Here is a 23449-nt window from a genome sequence, read left to right on the forward strand (position 1 = left end):
AACTTCTAAAGTATACTATTATATATCTATGATAGTACACGGTTTTTGTTGATGTATAACGCGTTATAAGTACTAATAGATATTATGATATGATTAATTTGGAATTTATTATAGGTACCTATTATAGGTCAATTTTTTTTTAATACCATAGATAAGTATATATATGTCTAATACATAGACTGATATACCGTCTCCGCTCAGAATCGTTTTTCTTATACAGTGATATTATATCATTGAATTCAAATTTAATTCTATCCATTATACAGTGTCCCACTTGTAACCTGCTGTACAGCAGAGCGACATCCACTTACCCACCTTTTTTTTTATAAAATTGATTTGCGCTTATGGGTTATTTATTTTGCGCTTTTAGGTTGCGTTTGTGTCATATTTTGCGCTTATATGGGCTATAACCCATACATATAGTTCATACATTATTTCATCTACTTATAACCCAAATCAGCGAAGATAGAATCAATTTATAATATATATTTCAATATTAAAATATTATATAATATTAATATAATGTTTATACACTTACTTAATTTTATCAAGTAGTAACAACTACAAATTTAATACTTTTTTACATACGCAGTTAACAACATTAAGATAAATAATATCAATTTAAAATTCAACTCTTTAGTTTTCAAAATGTTTATCATTTAATTATTTTATTTGTGAGTAATGTATATGTATATATAGGAAATAAGAATAAACAGAGAAATGAATTGTATTAATTTTTAAACTATAAATTGTACTATTCAGTCATTATTTTACCAACGAAACTTGTGTAAAACAAGGTTTTTCTCTACAAAAACACAATCGATAAATTCTGAACGTGTCGACAGGTACACGATAGTATTTTGTGAACCCAACACACATCCGTTTCAATTAGGCGATCACTCAGTGTAGGTCGACGAGTAGGCGAACGTATACGCGATGTTCCCCCGATTTTAAATAGCTATTATATTTTATATACTTTATAAATTCGTGTGCAGTAAAACAGAGGGACCCAAAGCTTAATCGCATCAATCAACCGTATTGACTTGACCGAAACAGTCGTATCCTTAACGTTTTATCATGGGTAGATTTTGGTGTACTACTTATAGGGCAGAATGGAATAATACAGAACCAAAACCATGGCTGGTCTACGACCCATGCGATATGGAGCTTTTCAACGTGATCACCTTTGGATTCGCACTTTATGCAAATATGTTAATATTTATATACATAAAATGCATTTCGACGAGGTAAGTCAATCAATCAGTTATTTATATAGAATCAGTGAAAAATAAACAAATATCCAGTAACGCGGTTTAATAATATGTTTAAATGATATACTCATATACAATATTTACAAAACATTTAAGTATTTAATCTCCGTTGCGGTGTATTTTTTGTGTTTTTTATGTTTATGTATAATATGATATAAAGTATTTCATTTTTTAACTTGTACGTGTATTTAAAATTTTACTGTGAATTACAATACAGTATTAATATTTCTATATATTTTACCTATACATTTTTTCCTTATTATTTATTTTTCATGACGATTGATTATGACATCGACTGTTACATTGCATATTATTTTTAAAACAAGCACACCTACTTGATTGGCAAGGATTTTTTGCCTTATGTCTAGGACGACCATGTACGATAACACATTCTGGCCAAAAGGTCTTAAAGTTCGTTGATTACTGAATTTACAAATTCACGGCCATTGTCACTCTTTAATATTTTTGGACAATAGCAATGCAAGCACAATAGTAACTGTGTTATACACAAACACTCACTAAATGTTATTTTTTGAACAACGGAATTTTTGAATATCGGATGTGGAATTACCGAAATTAAATTTGAAATCTCTCTAATAGCCTCGTATAATATAGACCACGGATAAATTATTATTATCTTTATTGATATTGAAAAGTATGCTTTGTAACAGTCAATGTCATAATCAATCGTAAAAAATAAAATAAAAATATTTGTAATGTAATATGATGTAGTTGGTATATATTTGTTCATAAAACAATATATAAAAGTATAGTTATAATTATTTATGAAAAATAAAATAATGCAATATGATATAATTTATTGACTATAATTGACTATACTATACTATACTATGATATAATATAATTATTTATTGCTACATAACATAACAATTTTGTTTTACAACAATTACACAAAGTACACAAAATAGGTAATGTCCATTTCATGAAATGGATGTCCATATAATGTATTTTCGTCAAAATTCACAATCTGGACAAATTTCACTAACTGGATATCCAGTTCATGAAATGAGTGGTTCCACTAGGTGGATGCGACATATATACATTAATTTAGTTTTATTTTAAAAATGGACTAAATGGCAACATTAAGGGGACTGCAACAGGTTTTGTCAAAAATCAAAACTAATGTAGATTTGACCAATCTAAACATTAATTTTGTCTGTAATAATGTTTTTCAATATATTTAAATTCCGTATCATAAAATAAACCTTAAGGTGGCTGGAGGGGGCTTTTTTGTTAGTGTCATAATTAATAATAATATAAATACAAAAATATCATACTTTTTTGATTTTTTATTCTTGGATATCACAACTGAAAATAAAAATATTCAAAATCGCCTCGATCATTCCCTAGTAAACTTGTTCATTAATCATAATCCGTTTTCAAAATTAAAATCTGTTAAATCAAATTCTTCCAGTTTTGTCTAGCTCATTGGTCTAACAGTCACTTTTTTTTCATCTGCATCAGCCCCCTTAAAGAAGTTTTTTGGTAAATTTTAATGCCCGTATTCGTAGTCAATTTATGTGACATACAAATAGACTATATGCATACGTACATTAGAATACCTACCGCGAGTTATATAATATATTATATATTACCTTTAGTAAAAATAATTCATCATTTTTAAAACCCCAAGATTGAGACTGAAACTTCGGTTTTTATTTCGAATAACTAACCCACTGAAGCAACTATAAAGTTACCGCCCATACCCAGCCTTCGAATAAGATCATATCTATAATCTGATCTAGATCGTTCCCATGAGTTCACCGCAAATAGTTATGATATACGCCTAATAATAGATTGACAAGTAATAACACTACAACAGTTTTTAACTGTTGTCTTGAAAGTACGTTTAATAAAACGTGTAATTAATAATTATTATAATACTGTCATTGTTTTATTTTGTTCCTGTACTGTTGCAGTAATCCGTCACCGAGACGACTGCTGTTCAGGGGCCACTCCGCCCGGTGCACCGTCAACACGATCGCGTGTCTGGTCGAGTTCGCGCTGACCGTCGACTACGCGCTGAGCACGTGTGGTTCGCTGGTGCTGGCCACCGTCGGCCTGCTGGCCCAACTCAGCTCCGGGCTGGTGTGCTACATGCTCGAGGTGGCAGGCCAGCCCGGCCCCATGGGGTGCGGCGTGCTGGCGTGGCTGGTGTGTGGCCTGAGCCGGGCCCTGTTGTTCGTGTCGCTCGCCGACGCCGGTTTCGCGCTGGACACGCACGTCCGACCACCGGCGCTGGCCCTGTCGGCGGCCTGCTGTTACGCCACCGCAGCACTCCACCTGTATGCCATGATTGGACGGGTAAGCGGCCCAGCTATAGTAATATAATATTAATATTAAGTGCTAGGTGCACACGACCGTTTATCATGTATCCATATTCCATAGTACCGTGTTCGTGGTGAACTTGCAATTTGTCAGAAACAAGTCTATAACCTAATTCCACCCTACACCCAACACCCGATAAGAGAATTAACTTTCATATTTTTAATTTTTTAACTACCTATACGGCAAATATTAAAATATTATAGTTATTTCTAAATTATTACCCATAGGGGTATAGGGCACTCACCGTCCCTTAAAAAACTCACAGGCGACTGCCTTCGATCATTCCATTCGCTGCAAGCCATGCCACGCCACAGCAGGCTACATGTGATTTATCAAAGTATGTTGACGTGACGATGATATTGTTGAATTGTTATACGATCGCGAAGGATCACTGGCATTCACTGCATACATTTTTTTTTATGAATCAAAAACATGACATCTATATGACAAGTTATAAAATAAACAGAACTTATGTTATAGGTAGCATATATTATATTAACTAGTTTAAAGAAGATCCTAAACAATTAAATGTAATATTTTAAATCAAATATTGGCATCTACCATGGTGGTGACAATGCCAAAAATAGATATTTTCATGAAAAAATCTAGTCCTTTTGCTAGAAATTATAAGTTAAACGAAATACGCAACTCGTAGATTTATAATTTATTCCACATACCTAATAAAACATATACTTATAAAACTTGAGATTTTTTTTTATTTTCAACAAATAATAATTTATTAAAATTACGACGAAACACATATTGGTAAAATCAGCAGATGATCGTCACGAAAGTATTACAAAAAATCCACTTCGTCGCGCGATCGACGATAATTAATTAGCTGTTGTATATACACGTGGACCACGTGATCCGTAGGTGTTAAATTATATAGGTATTGGAAAAATGCACGATTGCGTTTTTAATTAATATTGCACCTACGTATATACGTGACAAGTCTTATAGGCATGACGTATAACGGCTCAATCAATAAACGCATTAAAAATAAAAAATAAATTTAAAAATGAATAAATCTTCATATATTAATTTATGTTTCATATAAAATGTAAAAACTGCAGTCGAGGATAAACAAAACAGATTTAGATCTACAGTTTTTTACATACAAACATGATTTATGCAGCTGGTACTCTAGAATAACGTTTTATTGGTTGACCGGATTTCTACGAAACTGTTACAAACATTTAATTCAATTGGAAGACTTAGGACAATTGCCAAATCGTGAAAAATCTACAACACAATATGGGAGACTTTACGATATTTATCTTCAACAAAAGGTTTGGTTATATCTAAGTGATCTAACTATTTATAGTTCTTAATTAATATAAGTACAATAGACAATAGTGAATATAATATAGTACTATACTATATCCATGTATATCAGTGGCGTATTTACAGTATCTATTTATTTTTTTAATTGGGTCGAAGAGTACTTAAAAAATAATATTACATTGTAAAAAATAATTCTTAAGCTTCTAAACTCTTGCTAAAATATAAATTAACGATTACCACGATTATACATACTACGGGAAATGGTAAGCTCCTACACGATCCTAGAAAGTATATTATATTATGTAAGTTCTTACACGAGATAATATATCATACATGTCGAGATTAGGTATGCATTTAAATAATTTCCTATAATATAAATTAATATCGTAGCCCGTAGGTAATTCATAAGTTAAATTACAAAAAACAAATTTCTTTCCCAAATTCCCACTTCATTTAGACTTAGGTATTTAAATGGTGTGGTTAAAACTTAGAAAAAATTTTGTTACGAGTTTTAAACGAATAATAAATTAGACGTCAGTTCTGTCAATCAAAAAATCCTTAGTGTTAATTAAATTTTCTGATTACCGAGTTAAAACTTATTATTACTAGCTAATAGGTATTAGATAACATAAATACGTCACAAAGTTGTTTATAATAATAACATAACTCATCTATGTAGGTACTAATCGTTATTTACTTGCTACCGACTTATTAATTATTTGAGTTATATGTATAAAATATAACTTGTTATGCTTGTGTTTATTTTAATTTATAGGAAAAATATGGCACGTCTACAAAAGTGTCCATGTGGAAATGTTATTGTAAAGCGTACTGGAAAGAGTTTCTAGTGGGCGGAATTCTAAAAATGATGGGTGACTTTGTAGGTTATATTGGTCCATTAGGAGTATCGGTAATAGTTAATTTTGTTGCAAAAGAACAAAATGTTACTAATTTGACAAATGACGAAGCGGTAAGTTGGTATAAATCAATAATAGTAAAAATTAATAAAGTTAAAATCGCATTAAATTGCATTATGTGTATTATTAGGTACTATATAATTTGTTAACCAATAATAAGATATATTTTTATTTTGAAGCTAATCCAATTACAAACAACATAATCTACAGTTAAAAACTTATTAATTCATTAATCTGATTTAAAATAACAAAAAAACAATTTTTTACACAGTATTATATTTTTAGGACATTTCATGTTGTGTTACATTTTGGGAATTTTTGAACAATGGTTACGTAATGGCTTTTATAATGTTAATAAGTTGTATTGCCCAGGGAAGTTTTTCACAAGCTAGTACTCATATTTTAAACGTTGAAGGCATACGTCTTAAATCTGGACTTCAAGTTTAGTTTAAAAATATTTTTTAATTGAAGAGATAAAAACTAGTAATTAATATTTTTTTTTAGGCTATGCTTTATTGTAAAATGTTAAAATTACAACAAACTCAAGTAGATTCAACCTCAGAAAATGGACACATCATAAATTTATTGTCCGAAGATACGACGAATATTATGTCAAGCTTTTGGATTGGACACTATATATGGGCAATTCCTTTAAAGGTATACCGTTTACCTAACAGTTATTTTAAGCAAAGGTGGGCATTAAGTATTAACTAGTTAAAAAGTTAAAGTTAAGTTAAAAAGTTAATTTTTTTAAAAATTTTAAACTTAACTAGTTTAATTTACAGTTAAAAGAACTTAGCTTTTCTCAGTTAATTTAAAAAAAATCTTAGAGTTAATATTAACTTTTAACTTATCGAGTTAAATTTATAATTTGTTAACTGTTAACTTTTAACCTATCAATCTTGTGTCCTCCTAACTTAACTTAACTCGAGTTAATTATTTTCATTAACTTGCCCACCTTTAATTTTAAAGTACAATAGTAGTATACCTAATTTATAATATAATATTTTATTAATCATATTAATAGGTATTTGTTAAATCATTACTATATTCTACTAATATTAAATTTAGAAAAGCAAAATATGATTATTTTTTTTTAAACGCTAGGTATAGTTAACTATGAGTGTAAAGGCTATAGCTTATAGTTAACTTTTTAGTTTCTTGATTTTTAATTAAGATATGGTATATATATGGTATCAATATATATTTAACTTAAATATGGTAATTGGAATGAAAATAATTTGAAATTTGAAAACTTTGAGTTTGTGGTAAATAGGAAAATAATAAAAATGTAACTCTGTAATAATGAGTAGGTAGGTCAATAATCGAGTTAAGTTTAGTATGAGATATTAATGACTATTAATAACTTTTTATCCATAAAAAAAAATAGTATATTTTAGATAGATTTTTTTTTTAACAACGGAGATCTCTGAATTTACTTGCAAAAAAAATACGTTCCTGCTCAGAAAATGTCCCATTTTATTATTTTAAACACTACTTAAAGTACAATTTAGTTATTAATCCTATTGTAATAAAATATATAGATAATACTATTATATTATATAGGTGTATAAAATATAAGTAAAAAAATTAAAACTCAAGAAAATGTGTACATACCCACCACGAATTAATAAGCGCTTTATAATAACAGTACAACATTACCAAAAAGTTTCCACTGCTCTCGTCCAAACTCACCAGGTGCAATTTATTATAACCTTCTCACTCACCCAACTCAACGTTGATTAAAACGCGGTCATCTCCACGACCTCCTACGCTAAGCCACCACTCAACATCCAAATCTACTCACCACACATGCGCTTCTTAAAAAGCACTCTACGCCATCTCTATTATACTTAAAGTTATTAAATTATTGTGTAAAAATATGTAAATATTAGTATTTATTGTAATCTCATTTTTACTTCTGTTTAACTTAAAATTATTAATTACTAATACTATCCTTATTCCTTAGACCTTATGAAAATATTTTTTTTTTCAATTATCACGTTAATCTACTAAAACTAATATGTTATTTGTCGAATATCGCTAAATATAGATAGCCTATGACTAGGAATGTCTTATGTTTAATTAAAATAAAAACAGAAAAAATAATAATAATAACAGTACAAAACTATCGTTAATAGAATAATATACAAACATTGCTGAGTATCATCATAGATTAAAATAATATTCTTATCTATATTTAATCTATATTTAATCTATGGTATAATCCCACAATTAACTGATTACCTATACCTAGTCCTAAACTGTAGATTTTAGAATATAAATAAAATGTACCTTTGAAATTTGAATAATACATATTTACTATTTATGGATTTAATTTTTTTAGATAACCATTTTGATATATCTATTGTATCTGAAACTCGGATGGAGTGCAATTATTGGATCTGCTTGTTGTATACTAATTATGATACCTTTACAATTTTTCATCGGTAAAAAGATGTCTAGTAACTCAAAAGAAATATCAGTAAATACGTTATAATATATTTAATTATTCATATTTGATGACTTGATGAGTACTAAAAAATGGTTTTTTTAAATATTTTATAATTTCATTACAGAACTTATCAGATAAACGTCTGCAATTAACAAATGAGGTATTACAAGGTATTCGACTTGTAAAATTGTGTGGATGGGAGAATGAGTTTATTGATCGCATTACGGACGCTCGTAATAATGAGTTGGATCTTTTAGATAAAGACTCAATTTATTGGGGTTCAATGAGTACATAAAACTGTTTATTTTTTTGTTTCTTATTGAAGTGTAATTGTTTAAATAATTTTTATATTTTTTTCAGCTTTTTTAACGCACGCATCATCGGTTTTAGTATCGTTGTTTTGTTTAGGTCTATATTGCTTACAAAACGGAACGCAATTAGACTCTGGTGCGATATTTTCAAGTCTTGCGTTGTCGAATCAGTTGACAGTTCCTTTATTTATTTTCCCTATAACAGTACCAATTATTATTGCAGCCATTGTAAGTCTCAAAACATGTGTAAAATAATTATTAAATTATAATTATACTTTTATTCTGATGTATAGGTGAGCACAAAAAGAATCGAAGAATTTATGTCACTTCCAGAAATTACACCCGATATAAAGCATTTAAAAAATCGCTTAAATAAAAACAATAAACACAAACAAACGGTATACATATAGTTTATAAATTCTAATTAAAATGTGATTTAGTTTAAAGTAAATTTTTATCGTAGACGAATGTGTCGTGGACTAAATCTGATATGAATATTTCAAATAATTTAAAAGAAAATAATATTTCCGAAGAAAACGACAATACTAAACAAGATATGGAAACAGAAATTTGTGTTTCTATAAAAGATGCAACATTTGCTTGGCCCAATTCAAAAATTCCGGTGCTGGCAGTTGACAATTTAAAAATTGAAGAAGGTAAATCGTCCTTGTTACATAGTCATGTAGAAGGCATATAGATGCCATGTCGTAAAGCCTTGTAGATTTATTGTCATTTGACCAATGTGTATAATATTGTACTACTCTGCTCAGGTAAACTAACAATAATCACTGGAAAAGTTGGAAGCGGAAAGACATCGATGTTACTTGCTTTACTCGGAGAAATGAATTGTTTATTTGGAGAAATAGATTTCAAACGAGGAACAACAGTAGCATACGTATCACAACGGACGTGGTTGTTAAATGCATCGGTTTTAGAAAATATTGTCTTTGGAGACAAATATAATAAGTCGAGATTCAAAAGAGTAATAGATGCTTGTGCTTTGGGTCCAGATATTGATATATTGCCGGATAAAGAGAGGACAATAATTGGTGATCGAGGAATAGCGTTGAGTGGTGGTCAACAACAGCGAGTTGCGATTGCTAGGGCTTTATACTCAAAGGCCAATATTATTTTGATGGTAAGAATGAAATATAATAATTGTTTTAAAAATTAAAGATTGCATTTTTGTTATTAATTTAAATAGGATAATCCTTTATCTGCATTAGATAGCGATGTTAGCCAGCATGTGCTCTTCAACGGAATAAAAAAATCAACTTTAAATCAAATTAAAACAGTAATCATGACTACGAGCTTCGCTAGTGATCTTTCATTCGCTGATACGGTATTAATTTAAGTAATTGAATTTTTAAAAATGAAATTTTTTTTAAGTATTATGTGTCAACTTATTTTTCAAACATGATAAAAATGTTGGTGAAGGAGTTAAAATGAGTTGGAATTTTTATAAAGTTATTCTCAGAATCGTTGAGATAAAATTTAGTTTCAATACTTAGAAATGTTAAGTATTTCAAGTTAAAATGTATATAGAATATAGATGCAAATACATGTATAAAAAATATTTGACTTAAAATTGGATAACTATTAGGTATTTTATTTTAGATAGTACTTGTGGAAGCTGGTAAAATCGAATTTTTTGGTAGTTTAGCTGATCTTGAAACAAGAGGTGTTCAAAATATGATGGTTAAAATGGAGAACCAAGATCATGGTCGACGAACAGCATCTGAACGCTGGAAGTTATTCAAATTAGTCAGTAGAATAGGTCATCAACTTTACCGAAATTGGCCAACAATTGAATGCCAAAAAAAGGTATTCCTTAAAACAATATTAACATGTGTATGTAACATATTTTTGTCTCATAGTAATGATATATGAACAGGGAATTCGCTTTGCTATATAGTAAGTCAGCATAATGAATTAGTAATTACTTAGTTAAATTTGAATTTAATGATTGAGTCATGAATGTTTCTAGTGAAGAACTTTTGTCACGTAGAAATCCAACTTTCAATTTCAAGATTTTATGTAAATTGTAAATCATATATGTTGAGTTCATCCTTATTTTTATATACTATTTTCATTATCAATCATTGAATCATCAACCAAATTATTCAATTCCAGTCAGTTCTATGACAAGCAAAAGGACATTCTCTGCAACGAGAAATATAAGAATGGGCTTTAAACTTCCATAAATTAGGAAGAATTTATAAATGTATCAATAATTTATATTGTATGATATCTGTTTATTGAATTATCTAACGAAGGAAATAAATTTACAATTTCGAACCATCGAAACGTTTATAAATAGATACCTAAATGTTGTTATTTTTTTCAAATGTTTTGATACTAATATTTTTCATTTTAGGAGCAAAAGTATAATAAATTATCAAATGCAGGAAAGCCGAAAAGAGGCTCAGATAAAAAAGATTAATATATTATGTCACATATGATATAAAGTAATATAGTAATATAGATGACTACGAGTTGGTTCCCAATTATCGAATTGGTTCCCGAGTTCTCTACAGGTGTCAGGTAACATACGAATTGGGTCCGGTGAGCCAATCGGCTCATTGATATTATAATAAAAATACCAATAATATCAAACATGGTATAATTTATTATGACTTATTGACAGTTGATTACAATAAAGAATATTAAAAAAAAATAATGTGGTATGATTGTATGAATTTACAACATACTTACCTACATTTTTGACAAATTATAAGCTCAAAATTTGACAGCAATTCAATTTTTATGTTCTCACCAATAAAAGTTTCCACTTCAGCAATTTATTAGATATAATATTATAATCATACGCTTTCTCAGACATTATAAAACTTAATAAAATATCATATGAATGATTTGTACATATGAAAACAAATTCGAACAATACTGTACTTGAAACGCTTACGGGCGTTTATTAGAATAAAATATGTAAAATAAATAAATAAAATTATTGTATCGGGAACCAATTCGTATACTTTATTTTAACAGGGAACCAATTTTGTATCACCCAGTAATGTAGCTAGGTATCCGATACAGTGAGTGTGATGGCTGAGGGGTGGACTGGTGGAGCCCCACTAGTATTTATTTGATTTTATTTGATTAAGTCAAATATTTAAATTGCGCCTGTGGTTGTATATTAAGGCAAATTAATGTCAAAGATTATCTGGATAAATTATAACAAATTGCCGAAATTCGTCATATATAAATATCATTGTATAACTAATTCATTCATTGCATTAATTCAGAATCTAAAAATACAATTAAGTGCTTTTTATGAACTTAAATATGATTTAACCTATAGTTAAGACTTCAACTATTATGAGTTATAAGTTCAATTTAATTTATTTTGATTTTTCAAGTTAAAAAAGAATTTTGGAGCTTTATATGGCTCTAGATACCTTACCCATGATCTTTTACTTCCAACTGATGAATGCGGGGATGGAGATTCTATAATTGAAAGAAATCATTGGCAAACTTCAAATAAAAAAAGAGAAAGATCAGCTACCATTGCAGATATACAATTGCCAAGACGTAAACCATTTGTTGACGAAGTATTAGAGAATCAACCAGCCACAAGTTTTCATTCCAGTATTAAATATCGAAACTATCCACAAGAAAAACAAATACAAAAAAGTTTAAGACGTCATGTCTTGTCATCAATAAGGTAAGACAGACAACTATTGAACTATATGTATACTTATGTACATAGGAGTAAACTGGGGGGGGGGGGGGGCAACTGCAAAACCAAACAGCAAACTGCAGCCTGCTGTGTTCCAAAAAAATCATTAAGGTTCGGCAAAATCTTAGTTCATATACTATATGGATGGATCATATACTATAGCGTATTATTTTGTTTCAACATAATTATATGCTGACTTGATAATAAATTATCTGTGGATAAATATGCAAGAAGTTGCGTCGCGCATGCGCATATCGAATACCTAATTCGATAAATCGTCGTTGACACAAGTTTTTTTGTATTGGTATAATACGCTGTAGATCCATCCATAGTTTAATGATCTAAGGGTAATATGAATGCCTGTTTTCCTATTCATGATAACTGTTTAATTGTGAACTTCAACTGAAAACAATATGTCACGTTATCTTTTTCTTGTATTATTCTTCACTATTCATCGTTATGTTTGAGCTTTGAGCGTACTGTTATAAAATTACTAAATTAAAATATTACTACAATACTATTTAGTATATACCTACTATTCTAATATCTTTTTTGTACAATTCAAGGTACTTTTTATTATGTTATGTTTGTCTGTATGACTTTAGTTATTATTTGTATAAGCTATAATTAATATACAGACGCACAGTGTGATACATTTAAATATATATATATATACCTAATAACTATAAATTATAACATTAGGTATATCGTATATTATACATAATATTTATAACGTTATGACTTATGGACTTCGGAAATAAATTCCGTTTTATGCAAAAATAAAGTAATAGGAAAATATAGAAATGCAGAATGTTTTTATTAAATAAACCATCATCTTATCAAGCTTTTTCCATAATGTCATTTAATTTTACATATACTATACAATAAAGATTTAGCTTAGATATTAATATTATTATGTTATGCTTTCCAGTTTCTACTGATTAAGTATATTTAGTATCCAAATATCTTTAAGTATACGGTATATCGACATGAAATAAAGTTTGCCCCCCTCCCATAAAAATTGCCCAAATTACGCCCATGCTATTATGTATAAATCTATAATATAGGTTTTGTGAATAATATTATTTTATTTTTGTTCTTATTTATCAAACTTTATTGAAGGGTACCTTATTCTTCCAATCGATTAAACAAAATTACACAGCATAGCATCAAACGAAAATTGAGGTACTTAAATGATCAAAATTGAGATTTTTTTATAATAATAATAAAAAAATTATTTTAGACAAGATGATGATTTAACTGAGGAAGCAATTATGCTGGAAAAAAATCCTTCAAATTTATCTGATATAAGTGACAATCATACATCAGGTATGGCGTATAAAATATGTACTTGTGAATTTAATGTAGGTACTTATAAATAATTCATATATTTTATTTTAAGACTTAAAAAGTGAACGAAGTCGATTTGAAGATGAATTTGTCTATAAATCAGTTTCATTGAGAACGTATTTCAAGTATATATCATGGAGCGGATGGACTACTTATATTTGTTATATAATACTCACAATTTCTTGGCAAACATCAAGAGTTATCATTGATTTTTGGCTAAGTTATTGGTCAAACATAGATTTTCGTTCAGAAGCACGTCAAGTAGGTACATTTTACTAAAGCGCCAACTAGGAAACCTACCTATCATAAAATATAACTAAATTATTGACAATGAAGTATATTTCAGGCATATTGGGATTTAGTTGTCTACAGTCTTTTATGTATGATATCTATAGTTTTATCAGCTTTATCAAATACATTAGGCCAGTATGGAGCATTAAAAGCCAGGAAACTAGTTCATCATCGCATGCTCAATAATATAATTCTATGTCCACTGTCGTTTTTTGATTCGACGCCGATTGGTAGGATAGATAACTGTTTTTCCAATGACTTGGTTATTATTGACAAGGTTCGTATTGTAATTTATAATTGTACAAGACTATATACGTGCCATGTAATTTAAACGTTATACCTAAACAGTGTTCGGACTTATCTAGATGAATATTTAGATAATTATTTGTTCATCTTTTATCTTATCTAGATGAATATCTAGATAATTATTTGTTCATCTTTTATCTTATCTAGATGAATATCTAGATAATTATTTGTTCATCTTTTATCTTATCTAGATGAATATCTAGATAATTATTTGTTCATCTTTTATCTTATCTAGATGAATATCTAGATAATTATTTGTTCATCTTTTATCTTATCTAGATGAATATCTAGATAATTATTTGTTCATCTTTTATCTTATCTAGATAAATAGTTACAAGGTATTTAAACGTTCATCTTAGATAATTTTTTTACTAATCTAAATAAATTCATCTAGATACATTTTTTATTGATGAAAATCGCGAAATTGTACTACATTTTTAAATATTTATACAGATTCTCAAACAAAGTTTATGGTTTATAAATAATGTAATTATTTTTATTTATATCATTATTATTATGTTCTTAGTGCCCAACTAAAATATACCAAAATGTATAACTATTTAAAAAATAATTGTATCTTTTTTTTATCTAGATAAAAAAGTATTTATCTTTATCTTTATCTAAAAAAATATGAGTTAAATTATCTTTTATCTTTATTTAGATACATTTGAGTTGCATTATCTTTATCTTTATCTAGATAAAAAAATACTTATCTAATCCGAACACTGTACCTAAATCTTTGCTTAATTGTTGTTTAGAAAATTGGTACATCTATGCAACGCTTGGTACATTTTGTTTTCTTGTGTTTGTGTGGAATCATCGTGAATGCTATCATAACACCTTGGTTTTTAATAATCGTTGTACCCATATGTCTTGTTTATTATACAGTTCAAAAATTTTACCGATGTTCCTCCAGGTACCTATTTATAAATATATAGTGTATACCAAATAATTATATTAAACTCTTATATGCATATTACATTACAATAATATTCTATATAATATTATAATAAATAATACAACATTTTAAAAAATATTAATTATTTTAGAGATTTACAAAAATTGGAAGGTAACTTAAGGTCACCCATGATAACTCACTGTAACGAAACAATATCTGGACTAGATACAATAAGAGCTTTTGGAAAACAAACTTGGTTTATGTCCGAGATGATAAATAGAATTGATAATCACACGAAAGTATTTTTGATAATTAGCTCATCAAATCGTTGGTTGGGTATAGCATTGGTGAGTACCTACCTAAATTAAAACAATTGTTTGAAATCTAAAATACACCATGATAATATTTGAGATTATTTAGATATCATAATCTATTCGTATCAAACTCTAAAACAAATTACTGTAAATACATGAAATCATCAAATATACTATACTCATACCTATACGCTGCCTGACCGTCTTCGCTTAGAATCGTTTTATACAATGCTATTATATCATTGAATTCAAATTTAACACCATCCATTACAGTGACCCACTTGTAACCTACTGTACAGCAGAGCGACACCAACTTTTTTGTTCTATGAATTTCAATAAAATTTTATTTGTTGGATAAAACAGATTGAAAATTTAATACAAGGCGCCTAATATATTGTTACAATGACATTTGAAAAATATTAAAAATTCAGTCGCCGTTTTTTTTATATATTTTTTATATATCAAATTTTGACAAAATATGTAAAAATCTAAGATTTGAAAATGTAATACTAAATTCCTCAAAAATTTGTCTAACTTTATCAAAAAAAAAATCTCTGCCGTAGTCAAAATTAATTTTTATGAGCGTTTGAAATTGAAATTTGTACAACAAAGAATAGGTATTCACTCGATTTCTCATGTAGTAAATTTCTTATTTAATTGTAATTTATTGAAAAATGAATAATTGTGGACACTTGAAATTTAAAAAATATGTTTATTTTATCGATTCCTATACTTGATAAAATTTTCGAAATACGTTGACTAGTTTTGAGCTGTTTACGGACATTTACAATTTTAAATTTTAGATTCTGAGTGAAACGATGAATGTGTATTGATTTTACAATGATGTGTGTTTTTTATTTTTATTTTTTATTTTGTGTCTATCATCACCTTTTAGGACAGTAAAAGTGCTTGGATTTTCTTCAACAGTATCTTTTCTAACAGGAAAGTGAATCTAGTTGGTACTTTGGGGGGTCAAAAGTAAAAATTTCCCAGTAGTTTTCAAAAGCAACATGAAAAACAAAAGAAAAATTAAGAAAAACGGGAATTTTTTACGCAATTCTGTTTTCGAGAAAATTGATTTTGGTTTTTGGTGCAACTCTTAAATAAATAGGTACATGAAATGTTGACTGAATGTTTATATTAGCATTTTCTATACACCATAACATTTTCCAAATATTTCCTGATTTATTGTTACAATAGCAGATGAAAAATATTAAAAATACATTAACACAACTTTATTTTATAAGCATTTAAAGATCGAATTTTGACAAAATTTGTAGTTAAAAATGTGTAAAAGGTTCAACTTATATATGTAAGGATTGAAAATTTAAAACAAAATTCCACGTAAGTAGTTGATTTTGTTCCCAAAAAATCTAAAAAATACATAAGCATAGTTTATTTTTATACTCATTTTAAGTTCAAATTTGGACGAAATTACATATAAAAAAACCTAGAATAACTATTTTAGTTATTTTTTTGTTATTGTATAATATTATTCTTGGGTACTTTAAACTTCTAAAGTATACTATTATATATCTATGATAGTATCACGGTTTTTTGTATCTACCTAATGGCTATTGTGATATGATTAATTCGGAATTTATTATAGATACCAATTATAGATCAATTTTTTTTTTAATACCATAGATATAAGTATCTATATAATAATATGTCTTATACCTAGACTGACATACCATCTCCGCTCAGAATCGTTTTTCTTATACAATGATATTATATCATTGAATTTAAATTTAATACCATCCATTATACATATAGTGACCCACTTGTAACTTAGATACTGTACAGCAGATCGACATCCACTTACCCACCTTTTTTTAGTTTTTTTTTCTATAAATTTTAATGAAATTTTACGTGTTGGGAGAAATATCGTGAACATGTAATACAAAGCTACTGCTATATTTGTTATAACATCATTTTAAAAATATTAGAAATACATTAGCGCAATTTTCATGTAGGCATTTAAACTTCAAATGTTGACAAAATTTATCAAATTTAAAATTTAAAAATGATAGTGTAGTCAAAATAGTATAAAATGTTCAACTTTTATAGCTGAGGATAGAAAATTTAAAACAAGGTTCCGCGTAAGTAGGTTATTCTGTAACCAAAATATCTATATTATAATATAAACCACAGTTATTTTATGTTCAAATTTGGACGAGATTAGATATTTAAACGAAGAAGAACGGTTTTAGTTTTGTGTTATATTTTAAAACATTAATCGTGGGTTCTTAAAGCTTCTAAAGTATATTATTATTATATACAAATATGATAATAAACAAATAGTAATAATAATAACTTATATTATAAATATAATATAAAATATCCTAGGTAGGCTGACAAACTTATTGTATAATATTATTCTTGGGTACTTGAAACTTCTAAAGTATACTATTATATATCTATGATAGTATCACGGTTTGTTGTATCTACCTAATGGATATTGTGATATGATTAATTCGGAATTTATTATAGGTACCGATTATAGGTCAATTTTTTTTTTTAATACCATAGATATAAGTACCTATATAATAATATGTCTTATACCTAGACTGACATACTATCTCCGCTCAGAATCGTTTTTCGTATACAATGATATTATATCATTGAATTTAAATTTAACACCATCCATTACAGTGACCCACTTGTAAAGTACCTACTGTAGGTACAGCAGAGCGACACCCATTTGCCCACCTTTTTTGATATTATATATATATTATTTGAGAGCATATTTTGGTACTTTGTTATGCTTATTATTAGATTCTAAGCGGAGCGAGGAATGGATTGGTTTTACAATGATGTTTATTTCTTTTTCTTTTTTATTCTGTAAACACTTTTTCTCCCTTTAAACTTGCTCAAAAGTATCAAGTATAGCATTTTTTCTGAAAGGTAATGTTCTTGAGCTGGTACTTTAAAGAAGTCATTTTTCGATTTTCGAAACCCTACTCGAAATAAAAGCGGTTAAAGGAGAAAAAACCGTACGATTCACGATTATATAATATTAAATAATTATGGACGACGTTTTCTACCAAAAATATTGCTTCAAATGAAAAATGACAAGAGATCTTTTTTGTTGTATTTTGGATTTTATTCCTTACGGTTAAAAGTTCGGAACATTTTAGCCATTTTTGAGCTATTTTAAAACGGTCTATCACCATAGAAACGAATAAAATTAAATAAAAAAGATTCCCTCGTCCGCTCAGAATCGTTTTTTATCGAATCCAATCGTTGCATTCAAATCGAATACAGTAAAATTACACTATCCTGTCCTAGGCCCGAAGGGACGATGGACGAATATCCACCACCGAAATACGCTGACCTACTTTTTTCATTGTAATATTATGAAAAGATATCATCAAAATATATTGTATTAGTTTGTTATTACTTAAAACCACGGTGTAAACGACGAGATTTAATATAGGGGTACCTAATGCGTGATTAAACAATAACATTTCAAATTAACTTTGCGGTTATTTTACTATTTAAGTGCATAAGGTCCAAGCTTTGTTCATACATAGCACGTCTACCTATGTCCTAATAATATATAATATAAAATTATTATAAAATTAAATTAAATCAAACGCTTTAAACCTATTTATTAATCAAGCAATCAAGCATTTGAACCAATATAGAAAATTGATTTCATAACATTATTATCATTGTTGTATACAGGATTACTTAGGTGGAGCTATAGTCTTTGTAGCAACTATGGTGGCTTTAATAACAACTACGTTTTTTTCTTCCTCTATTTCATCAGCAATGGTTGGACTAGCTATTAATTATACTTTGCTGGTTCCTGTGTACTTAAATTGGGTAGTCAAGTTTTTTGCGGACCTAGAAACGTACATGAGCGCTGTAGAAAGAACCGAGGAATTCGCAACTATCCCAATCGAAAATTACAGAAACGAAAGTAAACTTAAATTTTATGCGTGCCTGGCTACCTCTGTATCTCCTATATATTATATACCTACCTTTATTTTGAAATTAATTTTTACAGATATAATTACAAGAGCTTGGCCAACTAAAGGGTGCATAGTCTTAGATAAGGTATCAGTAAAGTATAATGAAAGTCAAGAACCAGTTATTAGTAACGTGAGCTTAAATATTCCACCTGGACAAAAAGTAAAATTTAATGGAAAACAAATTGTAGTGCCTATATTCTAATAAAACAATTTTAAAATTCAAGGTTGGAATTTGCGGTCGAACCGGCAGTGGTAAATCATCTTTAGTGATGAGCATTTTGAATATGGTTCCAATTAGAGATGGATCAATAATGATTGATGGAGTTGATATCAATAATGTTCCTTTGCAAAGCTTGAGATCCCGGATTTCTGTAATACCTCAGGATGTCAAAATGTTTGGTGGTACAATAAGGCAAAATTTAGATTTAAAAAACGAATACTCAGATAACGAGATTTGGAGTAGTTTAAGAATGGCTCAAATGGAAGATACAATCAAATTACAATTAGGAGGACTTGGTAAGCTGAATATTTAACAACCATTCAGTATATTATTTAGCCGTATATAGGTACAATAATTTTAATAGTAGGCATGTGTTTTTGGTGTAAATATAGGTACAAAAAGAAAAAAAAATTTTAACGTAATTACGGTTACAGGCCTTAAGTCATTACAAATAATTTTTATCTACAAAATTTAAGTATGTCGTTTATGTATCGCCAGAAGTTGTATATCCAATCAAGGCCTGCGTAATACCTATATATAGTTTGAATATATTTGATTATAAAAAATGTAAATGCCTACTATTATAGTAATTAATTTGTGGTATTTTGTTTATTCTTCATAATGTCGGTATTGATGTCGGAATGCAATTTAAATAAGTAGCTTCAAGTAAGAGACATAGAAAAATATCAAGGTATTAAAATTAAAGCATTAAACTAACCATTTAGAAGTTTATTAAATTTTAAATTTGGATTTTATCAAAATGATGTTGTATGAGTTGTGATTTATTACAGTAATTTCGTATAGGTACTATACCTATAAGGATGCAGTTTATCAGTGTATGAAAATAATTATAAAGCATTAAGTATTTTATTTTGCAAGTTTTGATATTGACATAGATCTTATAGACCTATTAGTCTACTCCAATTTTTCTCAAAAATTTTTGAAAAACTTTTACTGAAACCTCTTATACCAATAATCGAATCCAATACCTCAAATTATAAATTCGGCTTCCACACAAGTCACAGTACCATTCACCAAGTACACCTACTAGTTAACAAAATATCGTACTCACTGGAAAAAAATTAATATGCACAGGTGCATTCTTGGATATGGCTCAAGCCTTTGATAATGTGTGGCATCATGGCCTCCTTTATAAACTAAAAACCATCTTCCCACCCTACTACTACTCACTATTCAAATCATACCTTGAGCATAGACACTTCGCCGCACGTTTAGGGTCAGCCCTATCCGAAATCAATCCCATTCACGCTGGAGTACTCCAAAGTGCAGTAGCAGCCCCAGTTCTATTTAATGTATGCACCTGAGATCAACCCACAACAAACAATACAATCACAGGTGAAATTTGCGGATAGTAAAGCAATTCTCACCTTACACTCATAACCTGAAATAGCATCAAACCTAATCCAATCACACCTTAACTTATTACAAACATGGTACAAGGAAATGGGGAATCGAAATAAATGAATCAAAATCCACACACTGCACTTTCACATTAAGACAGTGTAACTGCCCTACCATAACTCTCAATAATCTGCCCATCCTCCACTCACAGAATGTACGCTATCTAGGTCTCCAACTGGACAGAAGACTGACCTGGGCCCACCATGTCCATACCAAGCGTATTACCTTCAACAACCGATTCCAACAGTTCCGGTTCCTCCTAACTTCCAAACACATAAAACTAAACAAAAAAATCCTCCTATATAAGCTTCTCCTAAAACCAATATGGTTATATGGCATACAGCTCTGGGGTTTAGCTAAGCCCTCAAATATAAGAAAAATCCAAACTTTCTAATCCAAATGTCTCCGTCAAATCATAAAAGCTCCTTTCTATGTTTCAAACGATACACTCCACAAATACCTCTCCATTCCAACAATTAAAGAAGTAGCCAAAAATTTCTATAAACGCTTTCACTCTAATCTATCCAATCATCGCAACCCACTTGTTCTCAATTGAAACGTAAATGGTGCCGGGATCTTCTAAACGATTAAACAATTAAATCTGTCAAGAAGTTACATCACTGGGTGGATTCTTCTCTCAAGCCTCCAACTCATCAACTCCCACAAGGCTTGTACTCATTGTAAAAAAAATAAATTTACAGATTGTATAGTAAATTAATTCAACACATAAAAAAAAACTTTTGATAGAAAAAAATATAGATAATTGTATAATAGTCAACGTTTTGGTAAATAAATTATGGTTAATTTAAAATTAAGTTAAATTTATAAACAAGATAAAATTATTAATTTAAATCACATACTATTTTTTTTTTAACAGAAGGAATAGTAAATAATTCTGGTGACAATTTGAGCAGTGGACAAAAACAGTTATTATGTCTGGCAAGAGCTATTTTGCAAGATAATGTTTGTCTTATTATGGACGAACCAACCAGTTCCGTAGACGATGTAACAGAAAACAAATTATTAGAAGCAATAAAAAAATCATTCAATGGCCGAACAGTCATTACAATTGCTGTAATATTACAACTTTTTTAAATGCTCACATACTGAACTTTAGTAACAATATATTATTAACATATTATTATGTTTTGCTATAATTTAGCATAGATTATCGACAATAGTAGACTATGATCGAGTACTTATTCTGGAGGGAGGCAAGATTGTCGAAGACACCACACCATCATGTATCAAATCTTTTCCGGAATGTCTTTGAATTAATTAATATTATTAATATTATTTTGTAAAGATGTACACTTGATAACAATGATCATTGTTAATGTTGCAAAGGTCCACTTGTAACCTTACCAGGTAATACAAAATCAAACATTCAAAAAAGTATTTCTAGATGTTAGCCGTTTGATATTATAGATGCATAATATACGTATTATAAAATATGTAACATAATCGAAAAAACAAGTATTTTATATATTACACTTTTATGTATACATATAGTATACTATAATTATCAATTTTAAACCATGTTCATTTAATTTTTAGTCAATTTATATAATTCAAAAACGTTTTTGTAAAGCATTTAAAAACCGTAAAATTAATAGAAAATCAGTAAATAGATTATACAATTATAAAATATTTAAATCAGGGATGGAAAACGTTTTTAATAAACGATATTAAACGGAAAAATAAACAAAAACGAAAACAATTAATAAAACAAAAACAAAAAACAACTGAAAAACGATAATAAAAAATCCCAAAAACCGAAAAAAATGTAATAACGTAATCAAAAACAAAAACGAAAAAAAATTATAGTATTATATATTATTAAATTATACCACGAAAAAAAAATTTTTGAAAAAATATTCAATTGTCTTTACTTTTTAATCTTGAACTTAAAAAATATTTTAATTTGAAATCAGAAATTTTGAATTTTCTAATTTTTATATAAATTATAATTTTGATTTAAAATTTAAATATTAAGAATAATTAATTTTAATTTTTAACTTTTAAGTGCATTTCTGAATTGTGTGTTACATTATAACTTAAAAGTTAAAAGTCATAAGCTATAAGAAAATAATAAAAAAAAAAATAATATATCAAAAACGTTATTTGGAAACAATTGGAAAATAACGTTTTAAAAACGTTAATCAAAAACAATATGGAAAATAACGTTTTTAAAAACGCTAATCAAAAACAATAAAGAAAAATAACGTTTTTAAAAACATTAATCAAAAACGTAATAATCAAAAACGAAAACGAAAAAATTAAAAACGTTTTCCATCCATGATTTAAAATTTAAAAAAATATACCGTATGCTATATTAGTGCTTATAAATATAGTAGTTTATTAATATATAAATAAATATT

General features: G+C 28.3%; 1 protein-coding gene across 2 annotated transcripts; it reads left to right on the forward strand.

Moving 5' to 3' along the window:
* Window positions 1-891: 891 nt before the first annotated feature.
* On the forward strand, window positions 892-22589 carry LOC100163936 (ATP-binding cassette sub-family C member Sur). 2 transcript variants are annotated; one of them, XM_016805314.2, is made up of 26 exons: window positions 892-1247; window positions 3212-3596; window positions 4697-4912; window positions 5683-5877; window positions 6110-6265; window positions 6329-6481; window positions 8172-8309; window positions 8404-8566; window positions 8640-8818; window positions 8884-8988; window positions 9054-9246; window positions 9361-9728; window positions 9795-9932; window positions 10208-10414; window positions 11968-12272; window positions 13410-13472; window positions 13531-13616; window positions 13690-13898; window positions 13984-14205; window positions 14993-15150; window positions 15284-15479; window positions 19137-19374; window positions 19462-19586; window positions 19651-19942; window positions 21946-22142; window positions 22236-22589. In XM_016805314.2, the coding sequence occupies exons 1-26, from the start codon at window positions 1078-1080 to the stop codon at window positions 22257-22259; spliced, it is 4881 nt and encodes a 1626-aa protein (XP_016660803.1). In that variant the 5' UTR covers window positions 892-1077; the 3' UTR covers window positions 22260-22589. The 2 variants fall into 2 exon arrangements, with proteins under 2 accessions (XP_016660803.1, XP_016660802.1); XM_016805313.2 differs by having other exon boundaries at window positions 893-1247; window positions 22231-22587.
* The last annotated feature ends 860 nt before the right edge of the window (window positions 22590-23449 follow it).

The sequence above is a fragment of the Acyrthosiphon pisum genome, chromosome A1, assembly GCF_005508785.2.
Source record: "Acyrthosiphon pisum isolate AL4f chromosome A1, pea_aphid_22Mar2018_4r6ur, whole genome shotgun sequence".
NCBI classification, from domain to species: domain Eukaryota; kingdom Metazoa; phylum Arthropoda; class Insecta; order Hemiptera; family Aphididae; genus Acyrthosiphon; species Acyrthosiphon pisum.

Bases quoted from the DNA above. Each gene is read 5' to 3' on its own strand.
- LOC100163936 (XM_016805313.2), top strand. From the start codon at position 1,078: ATGGGTAGATTTTGGTGTACTACTTATAGGGCAGAATGGAATAATACA. The intron at 6,482-8,171 runs GTATACCGTTTA...TAATTTTTTTAG, and splicing joins TATGGGCAATTCCTTTAAAG to ATAACCATTTTGATATATCT. The intron at 9,247-9,360 runs GTAAATCGTCCT...TACTCTGCTCAG, and splicing joins CAATTTAAAAATTGAAGAAG to GTAAACTAACAATAATCACT.